Source organism: Carassius carassius, chromosome 22 (genome assembly GCF_963082965.1).
Source record: "Carassius carassius chromosome 22, fCarCar2.1, whole genome shotgun sequence".
In the NCBI taxonomy this organism is placed as follows: Eukaryota; Metazoa; Chordata; class Actinopteri; order Cypriniformes; family Cyprinidae; genus Carassius; species Carassius carassius.
The window spans coordinates 12,568,392-12,590,493 of NC_081776.1; the positions used below are offsets into that span (position 1 = coordinate 12,568,392).

At 42.9% G+C, this 22,102-nt stretch overlaps 1 protein-coding gene across 1 annotated transcript in view; it reads right to left on the minus strand.

The window, feature by feature from the left end:
* Nucleotides 1-22,102, minus strand: part of LOC132098986 (staphylococcal nuclease domain-containing protein 1-like) — a 180,994-nt gene that overhangs the window by 101,145 nt on the left and 57,747 nt on the right. The window contains exon 16 of the mRNA XM_059505323.1: nt 9,693-9,802. Within this exon, the coding sequence (XP_059361306.1) occupies nt 9,693-9,802 (110 nt within the window). The remainder of the gene's footprint in view (nt 1-9,692; nt 9,803-22,102) is intronic.

A 22,102-nucleotide genomic window follows, 5' to 3' on the forward strand; every position in this document is an offset into this window, starting at 1 on the left:
TCAGAAAGGCATAATATCTCAATTCTCCATTCAACGAGGAGAAATCGCAACAGGTTTTCACACTCAACCACTGAATGAGGGGAATAAAACTCCTAACCACAATAACGCGGCTCGATATCATTGATTAAAAGATTACGCTTGCACTGCATTAATGCGAGCCACTGGAAAAGAGAAAGACGATGAGAGGACAGAAATGGTGGGAGGGGTGTTACATCAACACGGTTGTGCAATTACAACAATTATCACTCTGTTCTGTCACTCCATCTGAGGCTTGAGCTAAAGACCGTCTTGGAAAAGCCGGAGAGGAATGAGTGAAGGACTGAGAACAATAAAGTTGCTGTGTGTGTGTGTGTGTGTGTGTGTGTGTGTGTGTGTGACCGGACTCAGTAAAGTCATGTCATAAAGCAGCTGAGAACAGCGGGCACACAACATGGCCGCCTGGATTACAGCACTGAATCAGTTTGGCAGCCTTATAAAACACAAGCGCACAAACACGTATGACTAGCAACAGGGCAACGGGTTGAGGGCAGAGGAGTGCGAAATAAAGACTAACTAAATCTCTTTCCATCTCAAGACCACTTCACTTCAGGAAGCTGCTCAAAGCTGGAGCTCTGAAAGAGGTCACGGCAAAAGTGGCTCTGTTACAAAACCTAGTAAGCTGCCCACCTAGACACCTAGCATTTCTGAGATTCATGGGCATGTTTAATGTTTGTAAAATCGCAGTATGGAGTATGAATACAAATCTAAGTATGTAATTACATGAACTGTGAAATATTTTATAACGGAACTTACCCTTACTATATGTTTGGGTTTGTACTATTATAATTATTTTTATTTTATTTTATTAAAGGAATTTATACTTTTATTTAGTAAAGATGAAATTGATCCAAAGTGACATGACCGTGAGATCATGCAGCACAATGGTTTTCAACATTGATAAGAAGTGTTAACAAATAATAGGGCTGCACGATAAATCGCATGTGATATTTAATGCGCATATTGTCATTAAAGCCGGTTCTGCAATCAGCGGTAAATCTCCATCACCTGTGCGCTTTCATGAAGCAGCATTAACTACACAGAGCTGTTGTTCACTGTTAAAAATGCACAAAATATGATTGTGATTTTGCGCAGCTTGTCAGTGAACAACGGCTCTGTGTACTAGTTAATGCTGCTTCATGAAAGCGCACAGGTGATTGAGATTTACCGCTAATTACAGAACCTGCTTTACTGACAAGATGCGCATTATATATTGCATGTGATTTATCCTGCTGCCCTACCAAATAAGCATATTATAATAATTTCTGATGGATCGTGTGACACTGAAGACTGAGTGTAGTAACTGAAGTATTAGTTGTTGTATTGTAATAATTTCACAATTTTACAGTTTTTACTTCATTTTTGAACAAATAAAGCCCTGGTGAGAATAAGAGACCTCCAATCATTCAATCAATAATCCCAAACTTTTTAATAGTAATGTAATAAGCAATATTTTTATTTGCCATAGAAATGCAACATTGTACATTTACAATATTATTAAATGTTTATCACTTTTCCAGGCCTATAAAAACTGGTAATCCCATATTTTCCAAGACCATGGGAAACTTGTATGAAATGAAGCCTAAAACAGAAAGCCCTTATTGGGTGAAATGAGCCTTGAGATATGGACGTTTAAGGGAAAAAGGTATTGAGGTCATGGTGACATTACTAGGGTAAAGAAAGAGAAGCAATAAAAAAAAACAGATCACAATGAACAGTGTACCAATGGCCTCTTTAATAAATAAAAAAAGACAAAGGTGTCTGCCTGTGTATGTGAGTATATAGAGTGGGGCTCTCTTGGAAGGGCATTTCCTCTATTTGGAAGGACACAGAAGGATATGACTGCTGGCACCCGGAAATGTTAAGAAAAGAGGACAGCTCTACACACAGCCACTGGAGTTTTACTGAATGCTGATGAATACTGCAACAATGAATGATACTAACAGTAATCTTTAGAGTCAACATATTTGAATAGCATTTATGGATGCTAGTTAATAAGCAATGCTAAGCAATTTGCTTTTTAGAAAATGTTTTTGTTACTGGTTTTGGCAATACATCATTTCTTAAATCTTGCCAATAGCTAATGTGGCAATTTAATGTGTAACTTGTGCTGGTTTATATAATGGCAGTGAAAAGGGACTAGGTAGTACATACATTTTTTTAAATCTATAATTCTGTAGTCAAATATTTATTAAAAACAGTACTGTGCACTACATTTAAATAAAATAAAGAAAAATATTCGACATGGACCAAAATTGGTGCAGAAACAATTTTCCATCAAACCGCTGGTAAATTTCACAAAGAAACAGCAAGGAACAGATTGAATAAGTCTGTTTAAAAAAAAATCTTAATAAATAAAATGAAAACTGTACAATAGATTAAATTCCAAACCCTTTCAGCAAATTTACACTGAAAAGGCACAACCACTTCTATCCAAAGGCAGGAAAACTCTCGTTAGAGATCTCGTGATGGAGGACCACATTTCTTCGAGCTCTATGACAATCTGCTTTTTCATCCAGCACACACACAACGGTGAGTACTTTTGCAACAAGGGCCTCTGCGAAAGTCACCAATGTTTCATTTGCACGGCCAGCAGCCTTAGGACACCGCTCTCTCTCTCTCTCCCTCTCTCTCTCTCTCTCTATGGAAGGGGTAATGACAGCATTTTAATTTGCTTCTATTTTAGCAGGGGAGAAAAAATAGCTGGAAGGGTAATTGTGTGCACTCTGCGTTGAGTTTAGGCTCAGTCTAGGTCTGTGTGCCTTCTGCAGGAAACATTCACCTCATCTCACACTCACATGAGCACTGCCATGAATTACATTTCCAGATCATGGTGCTCAGAAATGCAGGTACATGGGAAGAGATGATATTCATCACACAATTGTACAAGCAAGGATCCCAAACACATAACATGAATCTGCAATTTCCCCACACAGACTCCATATTGGCATAACTGTATTTCCATAGACATCAACATTATTTCATATTTTAGTCAATTTTATGGTCCACGTTAAACATTATTTTACCCCATGTAATTTCAGGTAAATAAATAAATGTGTACACACACACACACACACACACACACACACACATATATATATATATATATATATATATATATATATTGAGTGTTGCTACACTCAAAATGATCACTGTTAAGTAAAAGTATAAGTAAAATTATAAAATTATCTAAATATACAATAAAAAACTAACTTGAATGAAAAAGAACTAAAAGATAGTACTAAAATTACTAAAATTAAATCTAAATAAAAATATTCTTAAAAAAAAATTAAAAAGTACATAAATGACTAAGTTAGCCTAAAATGAAAACTGAAAGAATAAAAAAATTAACAAATTAAACAAACAAACAAAAATAAAAACTTAAATTAAGAGGACATCTCATAGAAAAAGGAAAACTAAAAGGAACAAACTAAAAAAATCTGCTAAGCACGAAGCAAAAGTGAGAAATTGTGAGCAAGATTTTAAGCTTCTTTATTAGAGTCCTCAATTCAAAAGAGGACAAAATGTCACCCTCACAAGGGGGTCAGAGAGAGAGAGAGAGAGAGAGAGAGAGAGAGAGATAGAGAGAGAGAGAGAGAGAGAGAGAGAGAGAGAGAGAGAGGCTTTCACTCAGCAGAGAGCCAAGAGTGAACACATCTCTTCCTTTCAGTCTCTCTCTCGCCATCCAGTCACTTAGCAACAAACTAGCGACTTTGAAAAACCCTGCAAACTTCTCATACAGTGAACACTGAGCCAATGCATGAACAGACAAACAAAAGCATGAAAAGAAACTAGTGAGAGAGGGAGGGGAAAAGGAAGCGAAGGACAAATGAACAAAGCGGGTACTTAAAAATGGCAAGTTCATTCACACCAGGGAAGAGATGTGCCTAAAACTCTCAGACTGAGGCACTGAGAGAGAGATGAGGTAAAAGCAAAACATGAGGGGAGGGAAACACAAAAGAATCCGAGTTGTTCACAGAACAGAAGCTCTTAAAAGCTTTCTCTCAAATAAAATAAGAAAAAAAAGAGGAAAGAGTTTAACTGAAAGATTGGCAGAGAGCAGAAGAAACGACTACAGATTGAAGCAGATATCAGTCTGAACTGCAGAGAGCACACCGAGATCCACATAATCACGCTCACAAACAGAAGTTAAAAGCATCAATAAACTCCACTCTGTTCTGCTAATGTCCCTTGATTCTGCTTCAGATATCCTTGATATGAGTTTCAAAGAAATGAAATATTCAGGTGCACTATAGAATACCTTTGTCTTGTCTTAAAAGGATGCGAGTCATACCAATTGCATTTATGGTATTTTTGTGGTGCATTTTGGTAAATCTAACTGTAGGGTATGGAAAAGCAGTTATAAATATCCATGAAAAGTATTTAACCAACCCACCCAGTTAAGTAATTGGTTGTAATAATGTTTAAAAAAATAAATAAAATACATTTACAGAAAAGTATTTTTTTTTTTTTTACAGTGACATTACACAAAATTATATGAAACATGATTTTCTTAATTTTTGTTAATGTGAATTAAGAGTGCTCTGTTAAATTTTGTTATTTAGTTTATGTTTATTGCATTATTTTACTGTAGTCTGGTATCCTGATGGATCCTGTTTTGTCTTCCGTTTGTATGACCCAGTGAACCACTTGTTTTATTATGGTGGTTATTTTAAGATACTTTAAGGCAGTGGTTCCCAACCTTTTTCAACTCGCGGCCCAGACAACCAAATACATATGTTTGCGCAGCCCACAGCAAAAATATTAACTGACCCCGCTATTGTTGGGTTAATAGCTTAGTACTCAGAAGCTAGATTGTTAACTGTCTTTATTGAATGAACTGGCAATGAACAGAAAATAAGTCGGGCTGGCACCGCTTGGCACAACCTCTGTTGTTCTGTAGCATATAAATTGGCGGTTTATTCTTAAACCAAACAGCGAGCTCATATAGTGGAAGCATAGTTACATTTTAATATTTATTTTTGGCCCACAGGTTGAAAACCACTGTTTTAAGGTTATTTTAGGGTATACATTTTACAGTAAAAAGCACAATTTGGTAGCTCAGGTAGACTGGTATATTAACATTATACAGTACATAAAATGTATAGTTACAAAATTACAAGTACAATTTACAGGCTCCAATGTGTCATCCCATAATTCTGGGACTGCAAAATATAATGTTGAATGTGACGATTGGGGCGGGGCCAAGAGCCGTGGGAATGGGTCGAGGCCGGTGGAGTAATTGGAAATGAGCGACACCTGCACCACTCGCCGGTCTCGAGTCCCACGGAGGAGCTCCAGAAGAATAAAGGGAGGAATAACGACAGTGAAGGACGAGAGAGGACCAGGTCTGGATTTTATTTTGTGTTTTGTGCGCGGCAGTCGTCTGCGAGGGGCTGTCGCGCTGTTTTTTGTTTATTTTGTAAACTGTAAACTGCGTTACAGTGATATTCTGACCACCACAGCTGACAGCACATTCTTTAGTGTTTCGCTTGACGACATGAGGGCGACAAAAGTTTTACTTTGGGCTTAATTAATAATTTAAACAAAGCAACAGAATTCAATGTGCAGAAAGAGCTAAGATGGAAATGACTACATCAAATGCTTGCGGTCAAACTGGTTACACTCATAGCCAGGCTGCAGGGAAACACAATCGGTGGCCTTTAAGATACAGACAGAGAGAAGGAGAAATACTCAGGAGGACTGGATTATTACTCCATTCTTGTGATCATTGAAGAACAGAAACAAATGCAGCGCTTTACAATTACTAATACACACGATACTGTTATCAGATCAGTGAGTTCAGAGACCTTTTAATATTTGCTTTCAGATTCAATTTTCACCTCATTTAAAATCCGGCTCAACCCTAAAATCTTGCACAGGGCTGAAATCACTTTCAATAGCTGCATTTATTAATCTAAAAATAATGTGCATTCACAAAAGACTTCAGACCATGCTGGAAAAGCAGCTGGAGAAAATATGAGAATCATGTGGAACCAAATTTATAAGTACAGAGACAAATCTCATTCTTATGAACTCAGTTCCAGCACATTAATACTTAAAAATCACGACAGCATGACAAACAGAGCAAAAATCTGAAAATCCCATGACTGCCGTACTTCAAATATGTATGAATGGCCACATTCGGTTGGCCACCGGCAGAGTTTATGACATGCTACAGTTTGAGCATGTGTGTGGTGAGGAGAAATCTCTAATGCGACTCGACCACAGCAGCTCTCCCAGAGGAGCTCAGCCGCCAATAGTGTGTCCTGCCTGTCAAACACACCATTAATTATTCAGCGAGAGAGAGAGAGAGAGAGAGAGAGAGAGAGAGAGAGAGAGAGAGAGAGAGAGAGAGATTGTTGGCTACACTGATCAGCAACACAGAACAAATTAGAGAAAGCGAGACAGATGCAGAGATGGAAACAGAGATAAACTTAAGTAATGATATTGGGATGTGTGGCTCATGTAATGGCAGAACTCCACATTGCTGTTTACCCGTGCAAAACTCGGCAACACGATGAGGGTTGTATACAGTAGGTGGTTGCCAGAGTGTTGCGAAGCAGTTGCTTACAGGCATAAGTCAAAAGTCTCCACATCAAAGCCTCCATAGTATTTTGTGTAGAGTTGCACCAGCCATTTGTTAAACTTAATTAAATAAGAATGTAAAGTTTACACTGAGACAGAGCCATGCTTCTGTTTCCCACATACTAAATGTTGCAAAGCAAGACTTAGCTAGAAGGTTGTAAGCTCTCTGTAAAGTGTAGTCATATATGATATAAAGTGTGCATTTTAGTTTACCTTGTTGAGGGTTCAAACTTAACCAGTCAAAGCTAATTGAAAATAGTATAATACAATTATAATAATAAACAACAATACTGTCTTAGTGATCATTTACACCACAACGGTGTCAAGTTTTAACTTAAGCACAGCTGGTCAAACCTGGTAACATGGCTTTATTTTCATATGAGAATGGGAAAATTAAAGTTTGAACAAGTGGACATCACAGAGATGCATATGATAACATAACCAGACATAAATCACTCAAGTGCCAAAGACTCACAGACCATGTGCATAAGCGAGACTAATTACACTTTGACACACTCAGACTGAGATACCGGGGTGTATGTAAGACATAGCAGTTTTGAACAAAAAAGTCATTTGTTGAGTTTGAACGATCTGTGAGAGGCAGCTGGGGTGGCACGCGTGAGGATGAGTGACGACTATGTCCGAGCAGCTCGCTTACTCCAAGCTGCCATGCTTGAGTTTCTGCATGTGCTGCCATCAGCAGGCCTCTTTCCCATGAATGCACACACACACACACACACACACACACACACACACACACACACCTCTGCCCTACTCCAGTAAAGCAAGAGATGGACAAGAAGAGAAAGAAATAAACCAAATCTATTATTTCTCATCAAGTTCAACAAAAAAGAAAGTGTATCTTTACCCATGCAAACCGTGTGTAAGTGTACTGCAGAACACACTCTTATGCCACAGTGTGAACAGTTTTATATAACAGTACGAACATAAAACCAAATACAGTTTGTTTTGCTGGAAATTATATTTGAATAAATCATGCGATAATTATTTCATCCTTATGCCTAATTAAATATAATTTCATTCCTCTTTTTATAAAGGAACTGGATGGATGCAAAAAAAGTGTAAGATTATGCATTGCAATTCAATAAGTGTGTCATTCGTTTTAAAACAGCTTCACATTACATACCAAACAGAATAATGAAAACATTTTAATTAATGAGATATATATATATATGTATATGTATATGTGTATATATGTGTATATATATGTATATAAGCCTCTTAGGTCAGGAGGGAGGATACTCCTCGTCCACATCAAAAGATTTAAACTGACAAATTTTGATTAATTTCTATATTAAATCAACCATATCAAAGCATAAACGCTCACAGATGCTTTCGTTCTTTCTGTAGCAGCTTGCAATGTGTGCTTTAGGAAATCTAAAGCTATACAGTCTTAATTCCACTTAGTGGAAACCTCAAAAGCAGGAGAGGTGTGTGGAAAAAACATGCAGCCTGTCATGCCAGTTTAATTATTTGCTTCAGATCATGAGAGATTAGAGCCAGATTGAGAGGAACATCTTTCAGGATGCATCTTAAAGTGGGCAATATAAACACAACAGCCCTCCATGGCACACACAGATGCATGTATGGAGAGTGGGACAAAAAAAATAAAAAAATGAAAGGAAAAGAAAAGCACTGATGTTCTTTGCACTCCTTCACACAAAGCCTGAAATATTGTGCAGATTAGTCTGATTTGTTATTTGGGTACAAGGTGGATTATTTTATCACTTGGCATCCAACAAAATGTAATTGAAGTATAATTTATTATTTTTTATTTATTTAGTTTTTTTTAAAGAATGATGAAATTCTTTTGATGAGAACATCAGTTTTATCATGTTGTTAAATGCATTATTACTTGACATGGTTCCCGCACAATTTGGACTATACATTTCATAAATCTTTCCTTTTTAATATTATATATTTTAATAGATTATATAAAACAAAATATAAAAAAACAGTAAATACATTGAACCACAAATTAGAATCTACTATTTTATATTCATAAAATATATTTTATATTATTATCAAAAACACTGAAAGGTAATGGTAAGAACATTTTTCTATACACATTATATTTTAAATATAATATTATATATTCAGGATTCACTGTAGAAATTGTTATTTGTGATGGCAAAAAAACACCTTGAATATAAATATTTCTGTCTTATGAAAATTTGAAAAATTTATAGTAGCCATATAAGCTAGAAATATTTATATTTATTACATTTTAAAAGAACATTTCTGAGCTGAGCATTAAATTTCATTCACTGTAGAAAACAAAGCTTGAAACCTGCAATCTTAAAAGCACACAAATGTATGATTGCAGGTCCAACATCTACGGTCCATAAAGATGGACTGGTACTCCGAAACACAAATGACGCTTCACACTTTGAGTGGATCACAGCCCACAAGAATGTCTGTTTCCCATAACAGCCAAGGCTTTGTTTCACTGTGGGCGATGGAGATCATTAGGACTCCATATCTTTTTTTATTTTCCCTGCTTCCTGGTGCTTTTGTAATTCTCAGTAGATTCCTGTGTCTAGTCTCTCTGTAAAGTGCAGGTTAAAGTTAGGCTCTTAAAAAAGCTCCTCTCATTAGGCCCGACTGCACTGCCAGTCTCATTCACACAACATTAATGGAAACGGCACTCGCACAGCATCAAGCACCCCCAGGACAAGGTAACAATAGTGTGCAATCATGTGATTGAATCATCACATCTGCGGTTCCTCAATTTGGACATGCAATTTCTGTGACCATTATTCACAGGGTAACCGAAACATCCAGATAGCCATTCTCTGAATGGAGACTGAAATAGGCAAGCTCGTTTGCAATGGGTGTATGAGTATCTCTAGTGAAGACAGCAGTAAAGAGTCAGATCAAGAATAAAAATGTGCAGATAGTTGTCACAAAATGACCGTGGAGACCAAACATCGCAGGCACTGTCATGTCAACTACAGAAATGTAATTTCCAGAAAAAGCTTGTGGAGACTAAAGTGACAGAAACAGGCTATAAATGACAGATATGAGCAGATATGAAGAGGCCTTACCTCTCTCTGAAGAACTAGCTCTTTGGTGAAAATCGTGGCTTCCTCACTGTACGGCTCTGCCACCTGCATCCCACCTGGCATGTTTCGAGACCCTCGGGGACACTCGATACCTGCACACACAAACACAGTGAGGGTGAGCTTAGAAAAAAAAAAGGAAATCCCCTGTGCATGTCCATTTTGCATTAAATGCTCACCTTTTTGCTTGGTTTGATTATTCAACAATTTTTTGTGCAACATTCAAAAATACTTCCATAATGCATTACAATGTTTCATAAAGAGAGTATATATATATATATATTTCTTTTTTTTTTTATATAGAAAACTATTAGAAAATTTTTAAAAAGTACGTTTCTGCTCATGACCAACTATTGTTATAATGAAACAATTAAAAAGTGAATAAACATCATACATTTTTCATCTATCAGAAAAGCTTGTGAAAATGTGAGCTTACTATCATTTTATTTTAATTTAAGTTGATTAAATTTATGGCTCTATTAATTGGAGATGGGAAAAAAAATTATCGAACATTGCAAAAATCTGTAAAATGGCTACTTGCAGACCTTTGTCTCGCAGTGCTCTTTGTAAAATTGTCGACTGCACCATTAACAAACAAAACTGAACCTCAAGCACAGAAAACATAGCATGGCTTTGCTTATTAGCCTTACACAACAAAACAAATGATTATGTAATTCTGCACTGAATGAATCATAACACAAAAAAAATTATATTAAGAAGATGATAAAAATTATAAAATAAAAAAGGTCATCACTTGTTATCATAAAAAAATGACAAACATCTAAATTATTTGGTAATTCTCAGTAAATAGTCTCAAAATTAGCCTTTAAATTGTCCAGGACATTCGATCTGGTCAAAGGCAGAACACAATTTCTGACAATAACCGGAGTGTTTTAGGAGATGGACATTTGTAAACTGGTTGAAGAGCACATAAGAGCAACACCACATGAGAAACAAAACTATTAGGAACTAACCTGTCTCTCTGTCTCAAGTGAGCAGATCAGAATGCTGGTCTCAAAAGCACAGAGTCACCTTAAAAATTGCACCTTGACAGTCAAATACCGTCTTTATCGGCTTTCAATAAAACCGGCCTATCAAGCCTTGACCTCTCTGTTAAAGAAATCAGTTTATACAGATCTGCGTATAAACATTATCTACAGAACGGCTGCTATAGCCACTCATCAAACACCTTGGAAGGAGAAAAATTTGAAGCCCTATTTATAAAAAGTTCCAAGGTTATGATAAAAATGGCTCGAAATGTTTTTTTTTCTTCTGTTTCCTAGCAGCTCTCAATGAAAGGAGCTGTGTATAAGTGATTTTCTCTTGAACAGACGTAATGACTTCTAACAGTCAATGTCTCTTTCCGTGCCCCTGAAAAATGACGTTTCACCACAGGGCACAGGGCTTTGATACGCATACTGAACAAAACACAGCAGTTCAAACCTGCTCAACCCTGACTTCCTCAATTAGGACAGAACAATTGTTAGCCTCGCTGATTCAGAGATGTCACAGAGCATGCATAGATGTCCGTTTCAAGAAAATGTTTGCAATGTTTTTTGTTTGGTACGTGTTATGCAATGAAAATATTTACTCAGACCAAAGAACTGCACTGACGAGATGGAAGAAAAATAAAATAAAATAAAATATTAGAAACCTGTTCCAGGATCAGTCTGTGCCAATTAGGCTGACTGTGATCAATTCCGACAGTGAGATATTTGATCCTAGATTGGATGTGTCAATGCAATTTTTTTGCATAAAACGTACTCGGTTACTAAACGTAACCTCGGTTCTCTCTAGAAGAGCGAACGAGTACTGCGTCTTAGCTAAGACGCTACGGGAAAAGTCTCTTTTCACGAAATACTGAAGCAAAAAATTATCCTTAATTTTGTATTTTTGTAAAGCGCATTTGCAGCAGTACACAGCCATAGGCGAGACGGCTCGCTCGCTCACTGGCTTGTTCTGCGGCAACTGCACAGCCTATCGAGCGCAGGCTGATGCAACATCAGACCAATAAGGGCGCTTCGCGCCCTTCTTGCCACTTCCCGCCGAAACGGGTGTGGCCCAACCTATAAAAGGAGCTCGAAAAGGCTGACTCACCTGATTTATTTCATCGCCGAAGCGAACCAGAGTGAATCATACGCACGGCAGAGAACGCAGTACTCGCTCGCTCTTCTAGAGAGAACCGAGGTTACGTTTAGTAACCGAGTACGTTCTCTTACAAGAGCTCTCTCGTACTGCGTCTTAGCTAAGACGCTACGGGAACCCGATGTAAAACGCCGTGCGCGCAGGGATCACACACCGATAAACCTGAAGCAACGCCCAGGATATACAGTGCACAGTCACCTGAGGGACTCACAGAGAGTCCGGGACAGAAAAAAGGGGGAAAAACCCTCCGTCCCATATCTAGCAGCATCCGTAGATGCGGCAATATGACATCACACAGCCGAGGCAAGGCCTGACCAATGTGGCAATGCGGGTCTTACGCAATACTGCCCATATAACAGTCGGCAGCGCCTAGCGCTCATGAATTCAGAATTCCCCTCAGGGCCCTGATTCTTCTATACCGACAGCAGCCTTGCTTGCAAGGCGGGAACCTCCAGGTTATAGAACCTGATAAATGTAGACGGCGAGGCCCAACCCGCCGCCATACATATATCCTGCAAGGAGATCCCAGTAGACCACGCCCACGATGAGGCGACGCCTCTTGTGGAGTGTGCTCTGACGCCCAACGGGCACTGAAGGCCCCTGGAAGCGTAAGCTAACGCTATGGCGTCAACTATCCATCTGGATAGAGTCTGTCTCGAAACAGCCATTCCTTTGGAACGTCCACCGAATGAGACAAATAGCTGCTCCGTCTGCCGAAAGGCAGCAGAGCGAGACACATAAGCTCTTAAAACCCTGACAGGGCAAAGAAGACTCGAGTCTCCATCCTCCCCTGACACCGGCAGGGCGGACAGGGCAATAACCTGAGCCCGAAACGGTGTGTTGAGGGATTTCGGCACATAACCGTGCCTAGGTTTGAGTATGACCCTTGAGTCATTGGGCCCAAACTCCAAGCACGACTGGCTCACCGAGAGCGCGTGCAAATCACCCACACGCTTCACAGAAGCGAGAGCCAACAAGAATACTGTCTTGAACGACAGATGCTGAAGGCTAACCGATTGGATAGGCTCAAAAGGGGGACCCTTCAAGGCCTCCAAAACCGCCGCGAGGTCCCACATAGGGACTGAAGGAGGTCTGGGAGGATTCAGCCTCCTAGCTCCTCTGAGGAACCGGATGACTAAATCGTTCCTTCCTATTGACTGACCGGACGCCGTTTCAGAAAACGCCGCGATGGCCGCCACATAAACTTTGAGCGTGGATGGGGCTCTGCCCTTATCCAACAGCTCCTGTAGGAAGGAGAGGACCTCCGTCACCTCACAACTAAGGGGTGAATAACCTCGAGCTGTGCACCAGCTGGAGAACACCGACCACTTCGAGGCATACAGACGTCGTGTCGACGGAGCTCTAGCCTGAGTGATGGTATTTAGCACTCCCACTGCGAGATCAGCGGGTAACCGTTGAGTGCCCATACATGGAGGGACCACAACTCCGGTTGAGGGTGCCAAATCGAGCCCCTGGCCTGCGAGAGGAGATCTCTCCTCAACGGTACCGGCCATGGGGCGACATCTGCTAATTGCATCAAATCTGGGAACCATGGTTGGTTCTTCCAAAGAGGTGCCACAAGCAGTATTGAACATCTCGTTTCTCTCACCCGTTCTATCACCTGCGGAAGGAGGGAGACGGGAGGGAACGCATAAAGCGGGCAGCACGGCCATTTCCGTGACAGCGCGCTTTCGTTCTTGGAAAAGAATGCGGGGCAGTGAGCGTTTTCGTGGGACGCAAAGAGGTCCACCTCCGCCATGCCAAATCTCTCCCACAACAGCCGAACTGTTTGCGGGTGTAGAGACCATTCGCCCGTAGGGACATTGCCTCTGGACAGCCTGTCTGGACCCAGATTCTGCAGTCCAGGCACATGCACCGCTCTCAGCGAGCGCACGTTGCGTTGAGCCCAAATCAGGAGGCGTTCCGTCAGCCTGTACAGGTTTCGGGACCCGAGACCGCCCTGGCGATTTATGTAGGACACCACGGACATGTTGTTTGAACGGACTACGACGTGGTGATCCTTGATATGGGGACAAAAGCGCGTCAGCGCATTCTCCACTGCCAGCATTTCCAGGCAGTTGATATGATGGAGCTTTTCCCGTTCTGACCATAGGCCAAAGGACGGTCTGCCTTCGAGCAGCGCTCCCCATCCCGAAGTGGAGGCGTCCGTCGACACCATTTTCACACTCGGGGAAGTCCCCAGGCTTACACCTGATCGGTACCAGCCGTTCGCTGTCCAAGGTGCTAGAGCCGCAACACAGCTCTGATCGACCTTGAAATGCAGCTGGCCAGACGCCCACGCTCTGCGCGGCACCCGAGCCTTCAGCCAGAACTGCAGGGGGCGCATGCGGAGCAGGCCCAGCCGCAGAACCAGAGATGCTGAGGCCATGAGACCCAGCATCCTTTGACAGTGTTTGAGCGACACAGTCGCGCCGCAGCGGAAAGAACTCGCTGCGCGCTGAATGCGCTGTGGTGACAGTCGCGCCGTCATGGAACACGAGTCCAGAACTATACCCAGAAACAGGATCGTCTGACTGGGGTTCAGCGAACTCTTCGCCCAATTGACACTGAGGCCGAGCTTCTCGAGGTGATCGAGTAAAACAGCCCTGTGGTCCACGAGCTCCGCTCGTGATTGGGCCAGAACCAGCCAGTCGTCCAAATAATTCAGCACTTGTATGCCTCTGAGTCTGAGAGGAGCGAGCGCTGCATCCATGCACCTCGTAAACGTACGAGGAGCTACGGACAAGCCGAATGGCAGGACTGCAAACTGGTATGCCTGGCCCTCGAAGGCGAATCTCAAAAACCGCCTGTGGTTTGACGCTATCTGTATTTGAAAATACGCGTCCTTCAGATCTATTGACATAAACCAGTCCCCTCCGCGAATCTGCGCGAGGAGCTTCCTGGTCGTGAGCATTTTGAAACTGCGTTTCATCAATGCCTTGTTCAGCTGCCTTAGATCCAGTATGGGCCTGAGACCCCCGTCTCTCTTGGGCACCAGAAAGTATCTGCTGTACAGCCCCCCCTCGCTTTGAGCTTGAGACACAGGCTCTACAGCCCCTTTGCTCAACAGTTTTGATATTTCGGCCCGAAGTATGTGTGCTACTTCTGTTTTGACCGTAGTTTCGACGCGCGCTGAGAAGCGCGGTGGGCGTCGAGAAAACTGTAGCGAGTAGCCTCTCTTTATAATGCCTAGCACCCAATCCGAAACCCCTGGAAGCGCTGACCATGCATCTGCATGAATGGCTAAGGGCTGGATGTGACACGCGCTCTGTTGACTGGGCAACGGCGGCGCTCGAGTGTGCTGTGCATCTGAGGCGGGGAGCGCGCTGATCACAGCGGGCAGATCGCTCATCCTCGACCCCGTTCCGGCGCTTAACCGACTGGAGGGAGGCTGAGCGGGTCCCATGGGACTCAATATATCTGCGAGTAACCGTGGGCTGCATGTGTGCACTTTTACCACTTCCAACTCGCCGTCTGCCTGTGCAGAATGTACGTGCACGGGCCTCGTTTTTACAGAAGCCCCGCGCCGTAAGTGACATAGTGTATGTGGGCACTGGGAAGTGGGCACGTTTACTATGCGGCGCGCTCGACCGATCTGTGTCGATCTTATGTGCGCCCGCCCTGTGTGCAGGGCTGTGCTTACATGCGGGGATGGGCACTGGGTAGTGGGCATCGTCACTGCATTTAAAGCACCATCGGCCGTGGCCGGACGAGCGTGCACGGGTTTCGTTTTTACAGAAACCGCATGACGCGTGTGACATAGTAATTGTGGGCACTGAGGGGTGGGCACGTTTACTATGTAGTGTGCGCGACCGACTTGAGTCGACATTATGAGCGCAGGCCCTGTGTGTAGGGCTGTGCTTACATGTGGAGATGGGCACTGAGGAGTGGGCATCGTCACAACATTTATAGCACCATCGGCCGTGGCCGGGACACCAGAAAAAACGCTGTTTTTGTGAAACATCTGGGTAGCCGTGATAACGGCTTTTGTGTGCAGGCAAGCGGGCACTCGTGCAGGCTTGCGCATTGCAGAAGACACTGAGGCAGTCGCAACTCTTGGAACTGCAACAGCGGCGCGCTTGGGTGAGAGCTCGGCCGCAGCGGAACTCGAACACCGGCGTTTTCCCAGCAGTGCTAGGATGCTTTCGGGGCTTCTGGCTTCACCGCAATCCTCTGCCGCGGCTCCCGCGGCGCGGGGCGACGGCTCGAAGAGCGAGAACGGGGTCCCGAGCTGCGTTGCTGACGCTGTCGTGATGGCGCAGCAGGAGGCGGTGGGCGTGACTGAGAGCTCTGTGGGGCCGGTCTAGAGCGGCTAGCTGCAGAACTGGAGCGCTTCGGCAAGAAGTGCTTGAACGCCTGTGAAGCTTTCTGGTCCTCGGCGAATCTCTCCACAAACTCGTTGACGGAAGATCCAAAGAGGCCGGCAGGAGTTAGCGGAGCGTCAAGAAACGCAGCGCGCTCAGACTCCTTGATGTCAGAAAGCGTCAGCCACAAATGCCTCTCAGCCACCGTAGCGGAAGCCATAACCCGTCCCATGGCCTGTGCAGCGGACTTAGTAGCGCGGAGGGAGAGATCCGAAGCACTCCTCAGATCCGCGAGACAGATCGCTTCAGGTCCCATCTCATCCAGCTTGCGGAGAAGATCGCCCTGGAAAATCTGTAGCGTCGCCATGGTGTGTAACGCAGACGCAGCCTGCCCGGCAGCAGAGAATATCCGTGTGAGCAGCGATGACGTCATGCGGCAGGCTTTGGATGGCAACGCCGCCTTAGTCCGCCGTCCAGCAGAGGGCGGGCAAAGGTGCGCTGCTATAGCCTGTTCCACCGGCGGAAGTGACAGGTAGCCTCTGTTCTTAGCACCGTCCAGTGTGGAGAATGCTGGCGAAACAGATGAGCGGATTCTCGCCGAGAATGGAGCGTCCCAAGCCTTCGCCACTTCTTCGTGAAGCTCAGGAAGAAAAGGGGCGTGTTTTGAGCTTGAGGAAGAGCGCTCATCCAGAAGATAGCTACCATCCAGCCGGGAACGCGAAGGGGGCGCTGGTGCAGACCACTCGAGGCCGAGGCTCGCCGCGGCCAACGAGAGTACACGCATCAGCTCCTTATCGATATCCCCCCGTCTGCTGGGCCTCTGAGCAGCTGGCGCGAGATCCACGGAGCTCGTCCAACCCTCACTGCCCGAAGCAAGCAGAGAGCACGTGTCTTCTTCCTCCGACGCGGGCCTGAGATCCACTTCCTCCGATGACGCGTCGGCAAGCAGCGGACACTGAGCATCGGGAAGCGATGCAGGGGAGACCGGCGAAGCGGAGGGAACCGGCGAGCTCGGCCGAGCTGGAGGCGGTTCTGGTAGGCGCTGCGAGCGGCGCTTCTTACGGCGCTGCGGCGCAGCGGATGATGCAGGCTTCGAGAAGGATGCCAGGCGAGTCCTCAGAGTCACCATAGGCATCAGCTCGCAATGAGGACATCCGCCATCAGCGAGCGCGAGCGCTGCATGGTCTTCACCCAGACAGGAGACGCAGATGACATGACGATCTCCTTCGCTGAGCGGGGTTCTGCACGAGCCGCACGAAGGCATCTTTAAAAAGACGCAGCTCTTTTGTGAATGTGCGTCGCAGGGCGAACACACACACAGATTATCACAGAACAAGGATTATAAAGGATATGGGCGCCGGATAGCGCAGCAGGAACGGCAGTGGAAGGCGGCGGTGCCAGCGGCTTCAGGATGGCTCGTCCTGCTGATATGCTCTTCCAGACGGCGCTTGCTTCCTCGTGATCCAGCGATGCGTGAGCTTCGCTGAAGAGATGAAAAATCAGGTGAGTCAGCCTTTTCGAGCTCCTTTTATAGGTTGGGCCACACCCGTTTCGGCGGGAAGTGGCAAGAAGGTCCTTAAGTGACCTTATTGGTCTGATGTTGCATCAGCCTGCGCTCGATAGGCTGTGCAGTTGCCGCAGAACAAGCCAGTGAGCGAGCGAGCCGTCTCGCCTATGGCTGTGTACTGCTGCAAATGCGCTTTACAAAAATACAAAATTAAGGATAATTTTTTGCTTCAGTATTTCGTGAAAAGAGACTTTTCCCGTAGCGTCTTAGCTAAGACGCAGTACGAGAGAGCTCTCGTAAGAGAACAGAAAAGTAAATAAAGAACACGTTCACCAGAATTCCCTTGTATCTAATCGAAAACAAAGCAATATAGAGAATACATGTAATGTAAAACAAATAAAAAAAAAATGTAAAACAAATACACATTTAAAATTACTATATATAAGAATAAATATGCATTAAAAAGGAATTTAATAGTTTACTTATGGACTCATCAAACAGGATTAGAATGTAATTTAGATGCTCAACCCAAAGAAATGGTGCATTCCCCTATAGTACAAAGCTGCCCTTGTATATGGCACACTTATATCTCCAGTGCAGTTCAGAGTGTTAGCAGGAGATAAAGTGTGTGTGTTTCTGCTGAGATATTTAGATGAGCAGAAGATCAGAAAGCACCTCAGTATTCCTCAGCCACAATTACAGCTGCTGAAATATTCAGTGATTTCTGTGAGGAGACTGCAACAGAGTTCCCAAGGAGAGAACCAACACACTTACTTGCTCACTCGCTCATTCTTCCCCTTTCGGTTCCCAATATCACAGTTCTTCACAGGAGACTTAGAACATGACAGGAAAAGAACAGAGATATTTTATATCCAGGCTGCAAGGGGTTGTCAAAAATAACGCTACTCTTGTACCAGGCTGACACCTGAAGAAACAATCCAGACCTTCCATAGTAAATAAAATAATGACAGGTATTTTTACTTTAACTGAAAAATGCCTAAATGCCATTAGTTCCCATTTCCTTTGTTCATATTCAACTAAAAGTGGATGAACAAAAAGAATCCTTGTTTTTGCCACGCTATCTTCAGAAAACCATGTCTTCCCAGGATATGCATGCATCCACATCCAAACCGTCCACCTTACAGCACAAATGGCCGTCACTCTCCTGCCTGTGCCAGAAGATGGAGAGTCTCCAATGGTGATAGTTTATCCCTAAAATATCTGCTGCAAATGACACATGACTGCAGCCTTTTTGCATCCAAGACCCAATTCTGACAGCTCCATCTTTTATGCAGGAAAAGACAAAGATTTTCTGAGATTTCGGCTCTCTCTCAAATTCACACACACCTAGGTTATGAGTGCTTTGTCAGAGTGATATTTTCTGGCAATCCCTCCTGATGTAATATACAGTAAAACATCAAATTACATCATAACTTTTTCCCTGTATCCATCACACACGCACAGCGAGTGGAACATCCGGAACATTCTGTTACGGAAGACGCTTCTGTATGAGAAGGCAATCAAGAGAAGACAAGAAAAGATTAAAGAGAGGACAAGTGAAGACAGGAACACTGTGTCTAATAACAAGTGCAGTCCTAATAAAGGCCTGACAGTAGTAGGCAGCTGACTGTGTCTAAAGAGGGGCTTTTGACTGCAGGGATTTTTTGCACCGAAAAGATTCACACTGAGAATGGCTCATTTCCGTTCACTGCTGCTATGGCTTATGTTACTTTTGTCTATTTGAAATGCCCTTTTATGAAGCCACAACAATAAATAGTGTGCTACTGGTTGATGGGATTTGAATATTCTTACTTGGGAGGCTTTCTTTGGGGATGGACATTCAGCCGGTGTGTGTGTGTGTGTGTGTGTGTGTGTGTGTGTGTGTGTGTAAGTATAAGTACAGGTGCATCTCAATAAATTAGAATGTCATGGAAACGTTAATTTATTTCAGTAATTCAACTCAAATTGTGAAACTTGTGTATTAAATAGATTCATTGCACACAGACTGAAGTAGTTAAAGTCTTTGGTTCTTTTAATTGTGATGATTTTGGCTATCATTTAATAAAAACCCACCAATTCACTCTCTCAACAAATTAGAATATGGTGACATGCTAATCAGCTAATCAACTCAAAACACCTGCAAAGTTTTCCTGAGCCTTCAAAATGGTCTCTCAGTTTGTTTCACTAGGCTACACAATCATGGGGAAGACTGCTGATCTGACAGTTGTCCAGAAGACTATAATTGACACCCTTCACAAGGAGGGTAAGCCACAAACATTCATTGCCATAGAAGCTGGCTATTCACAGAGTGCTGTATCCAAACATGTTAACAGAAGGTTGAGTGGAAGGAAAAACTGTAGAAGAAAAAGATGCACAACCAACTGAGAGAACCACAGCCTTATGAGGTTTGTCAAGCAAAATCGATTCAAGAATTTGAGTGAACTTCACAAGGAATGCACTGAGGCTGGAGTCAAGGCATCAAGGGCCACCACACACAGACCTGTCAAGAAATTTGGCTACAGTTCTCGTATTCCTCTTGTTAAGCCACTCCTGAACCACAGAAAACGTCAGAGGCATCTTACCCGGGCTAAGGAGAAGAACTGGACTGTTGCCCAGTGGTCCAAATTCCGCTTTTCAGATGAGAACAAGTTTTGTATTTGATCTGGAAACCAAGGTACTAGAGCCTGGAAGAAGGGTGGAGAAACTCATAACCCAAATTGCTTAAAGTCCAGTGTCAAGTTTCCACAGTATGTGATGATTTGGCAATGTCATCTGCTGGTTTTGGTCCATTGTGTTTTTTTGAAAACCAAAGTCACTGCACGCTTTTACCAAGAAATTTTGTAGCACTTCATGCTTCCTTCTGCTGACCAGCTTTTTGAAGATGCTGATTTCATTTTCCAGCAGGATTTGGCACCTGCCCACTCTGCCAAAAGCACCAAAAGTTGGTTAAATGACCATGGTGTTGGTGTGCTTGACTGGCCAGCAAACTCATCAGCCCTGAACCCCAAAGAGAATCTATGGGGTGTTGTCAAGAGGAAAATGAGAGACAAGAGACCGAATTATGCAGATGAGCTGAAGGCCACTGTCAAAGAAACCTGGGCTTTCATAACACCTCAGCAGTGCCACAAACTGATCACCTCCATGCCACGCCAAATAGAGGCAGTAATTAAAGCAAAAGGAGTACATTTACAGTACATGTACAGTAAATGAACATACTTCCCAGAAGGCCAACAACTCAAACATTTTTTTTTTTTTATTGGTCTTAAGTATTCTAATTTGTTGAGATTGGTGGGTTTTTGTTAAATGTGAGAAAGTCATCACAATTAAAAGAACCAAAGACTACTTAAGTCTGTGTGCACTGAATTTATTTAATAAACAAGTTTCACAATTGGAGTTGAATTACTGCACATTACACGACATTCCAATTTATTGAGATGCAACTGTATATGTGAATAGACCTTAAAAGTAAACTCAGTACTTATCCCCGCCTTAAAAATAAGTTCTGCACAAAGAAATGTATAGAACTTCTGACAAAAACCAAAAGTTCTTCAAAAAAAGCTCAGACCAGTGCAATTGTAGCCAGTTATACACCAGCACAAACCACCACCAATGCATGGAAATGTGGGATTAAATAAAAAAAATGTCCAGTGTCCAAGATTAACATTTTGAAACCACTGGGATAATTAAAAGTTAGCAGTCTGAGTGCAGTCTACATGCAATCGTGCCAATCAAGACAATCATCCACTCTTTCCAGAAAAACATGTTTTAACATTAAACAATCATATTTTCTCACTTCTGCCTGAGGAAAGGTGAAGCTCTGAACTCTTTCTCCATCTAGATGCATGACTAAAGCCAGCCAAGGCTGGACCTTAAAAGCAGGAGATTTGGCACTAAAGAAAAGAAACCCAGAAAATGCTGTGCTCTGTAAATGTACGAGGCCTTCAACTGCCCTAGCAGAGAGAGAACAGTGCATGTAAGTAATACAAAAAATATCCTATTACTTTTCCTCAAGAGAATCGCCAACGAAGTGCAGCATTCAGACAAGACACTTTCTTGCCTGAAAAACAGAAAACAGACACACTTTCAACGTAGCGATATGTTCTGTAATGTGATGTACAGAGCGATGCCCTGCATCACTGCGGCTCCTTTACGACAGGGCCACTCTTCATCATGACATTAACATCAATGCATTCACTAGGGGTGTAACGATACGCAAAAATCACGGTTCGGTACGTACCTCGGTTTTAAAGTCACGGTTCGGTTCATTTTCGGTACAGTAAGGGAAAGAAATGCAAACATTAAACTGCAGGTTGTTTATTACTATAAACTTTTTTAAACAATTTGTTTACAATTTGTATTTTTTTTTAATACTTTTTAATAAAATATATATAAAATAAAAAAAGAATAAGAAATAAAATACTGCTGCAAAGTTCTCCACT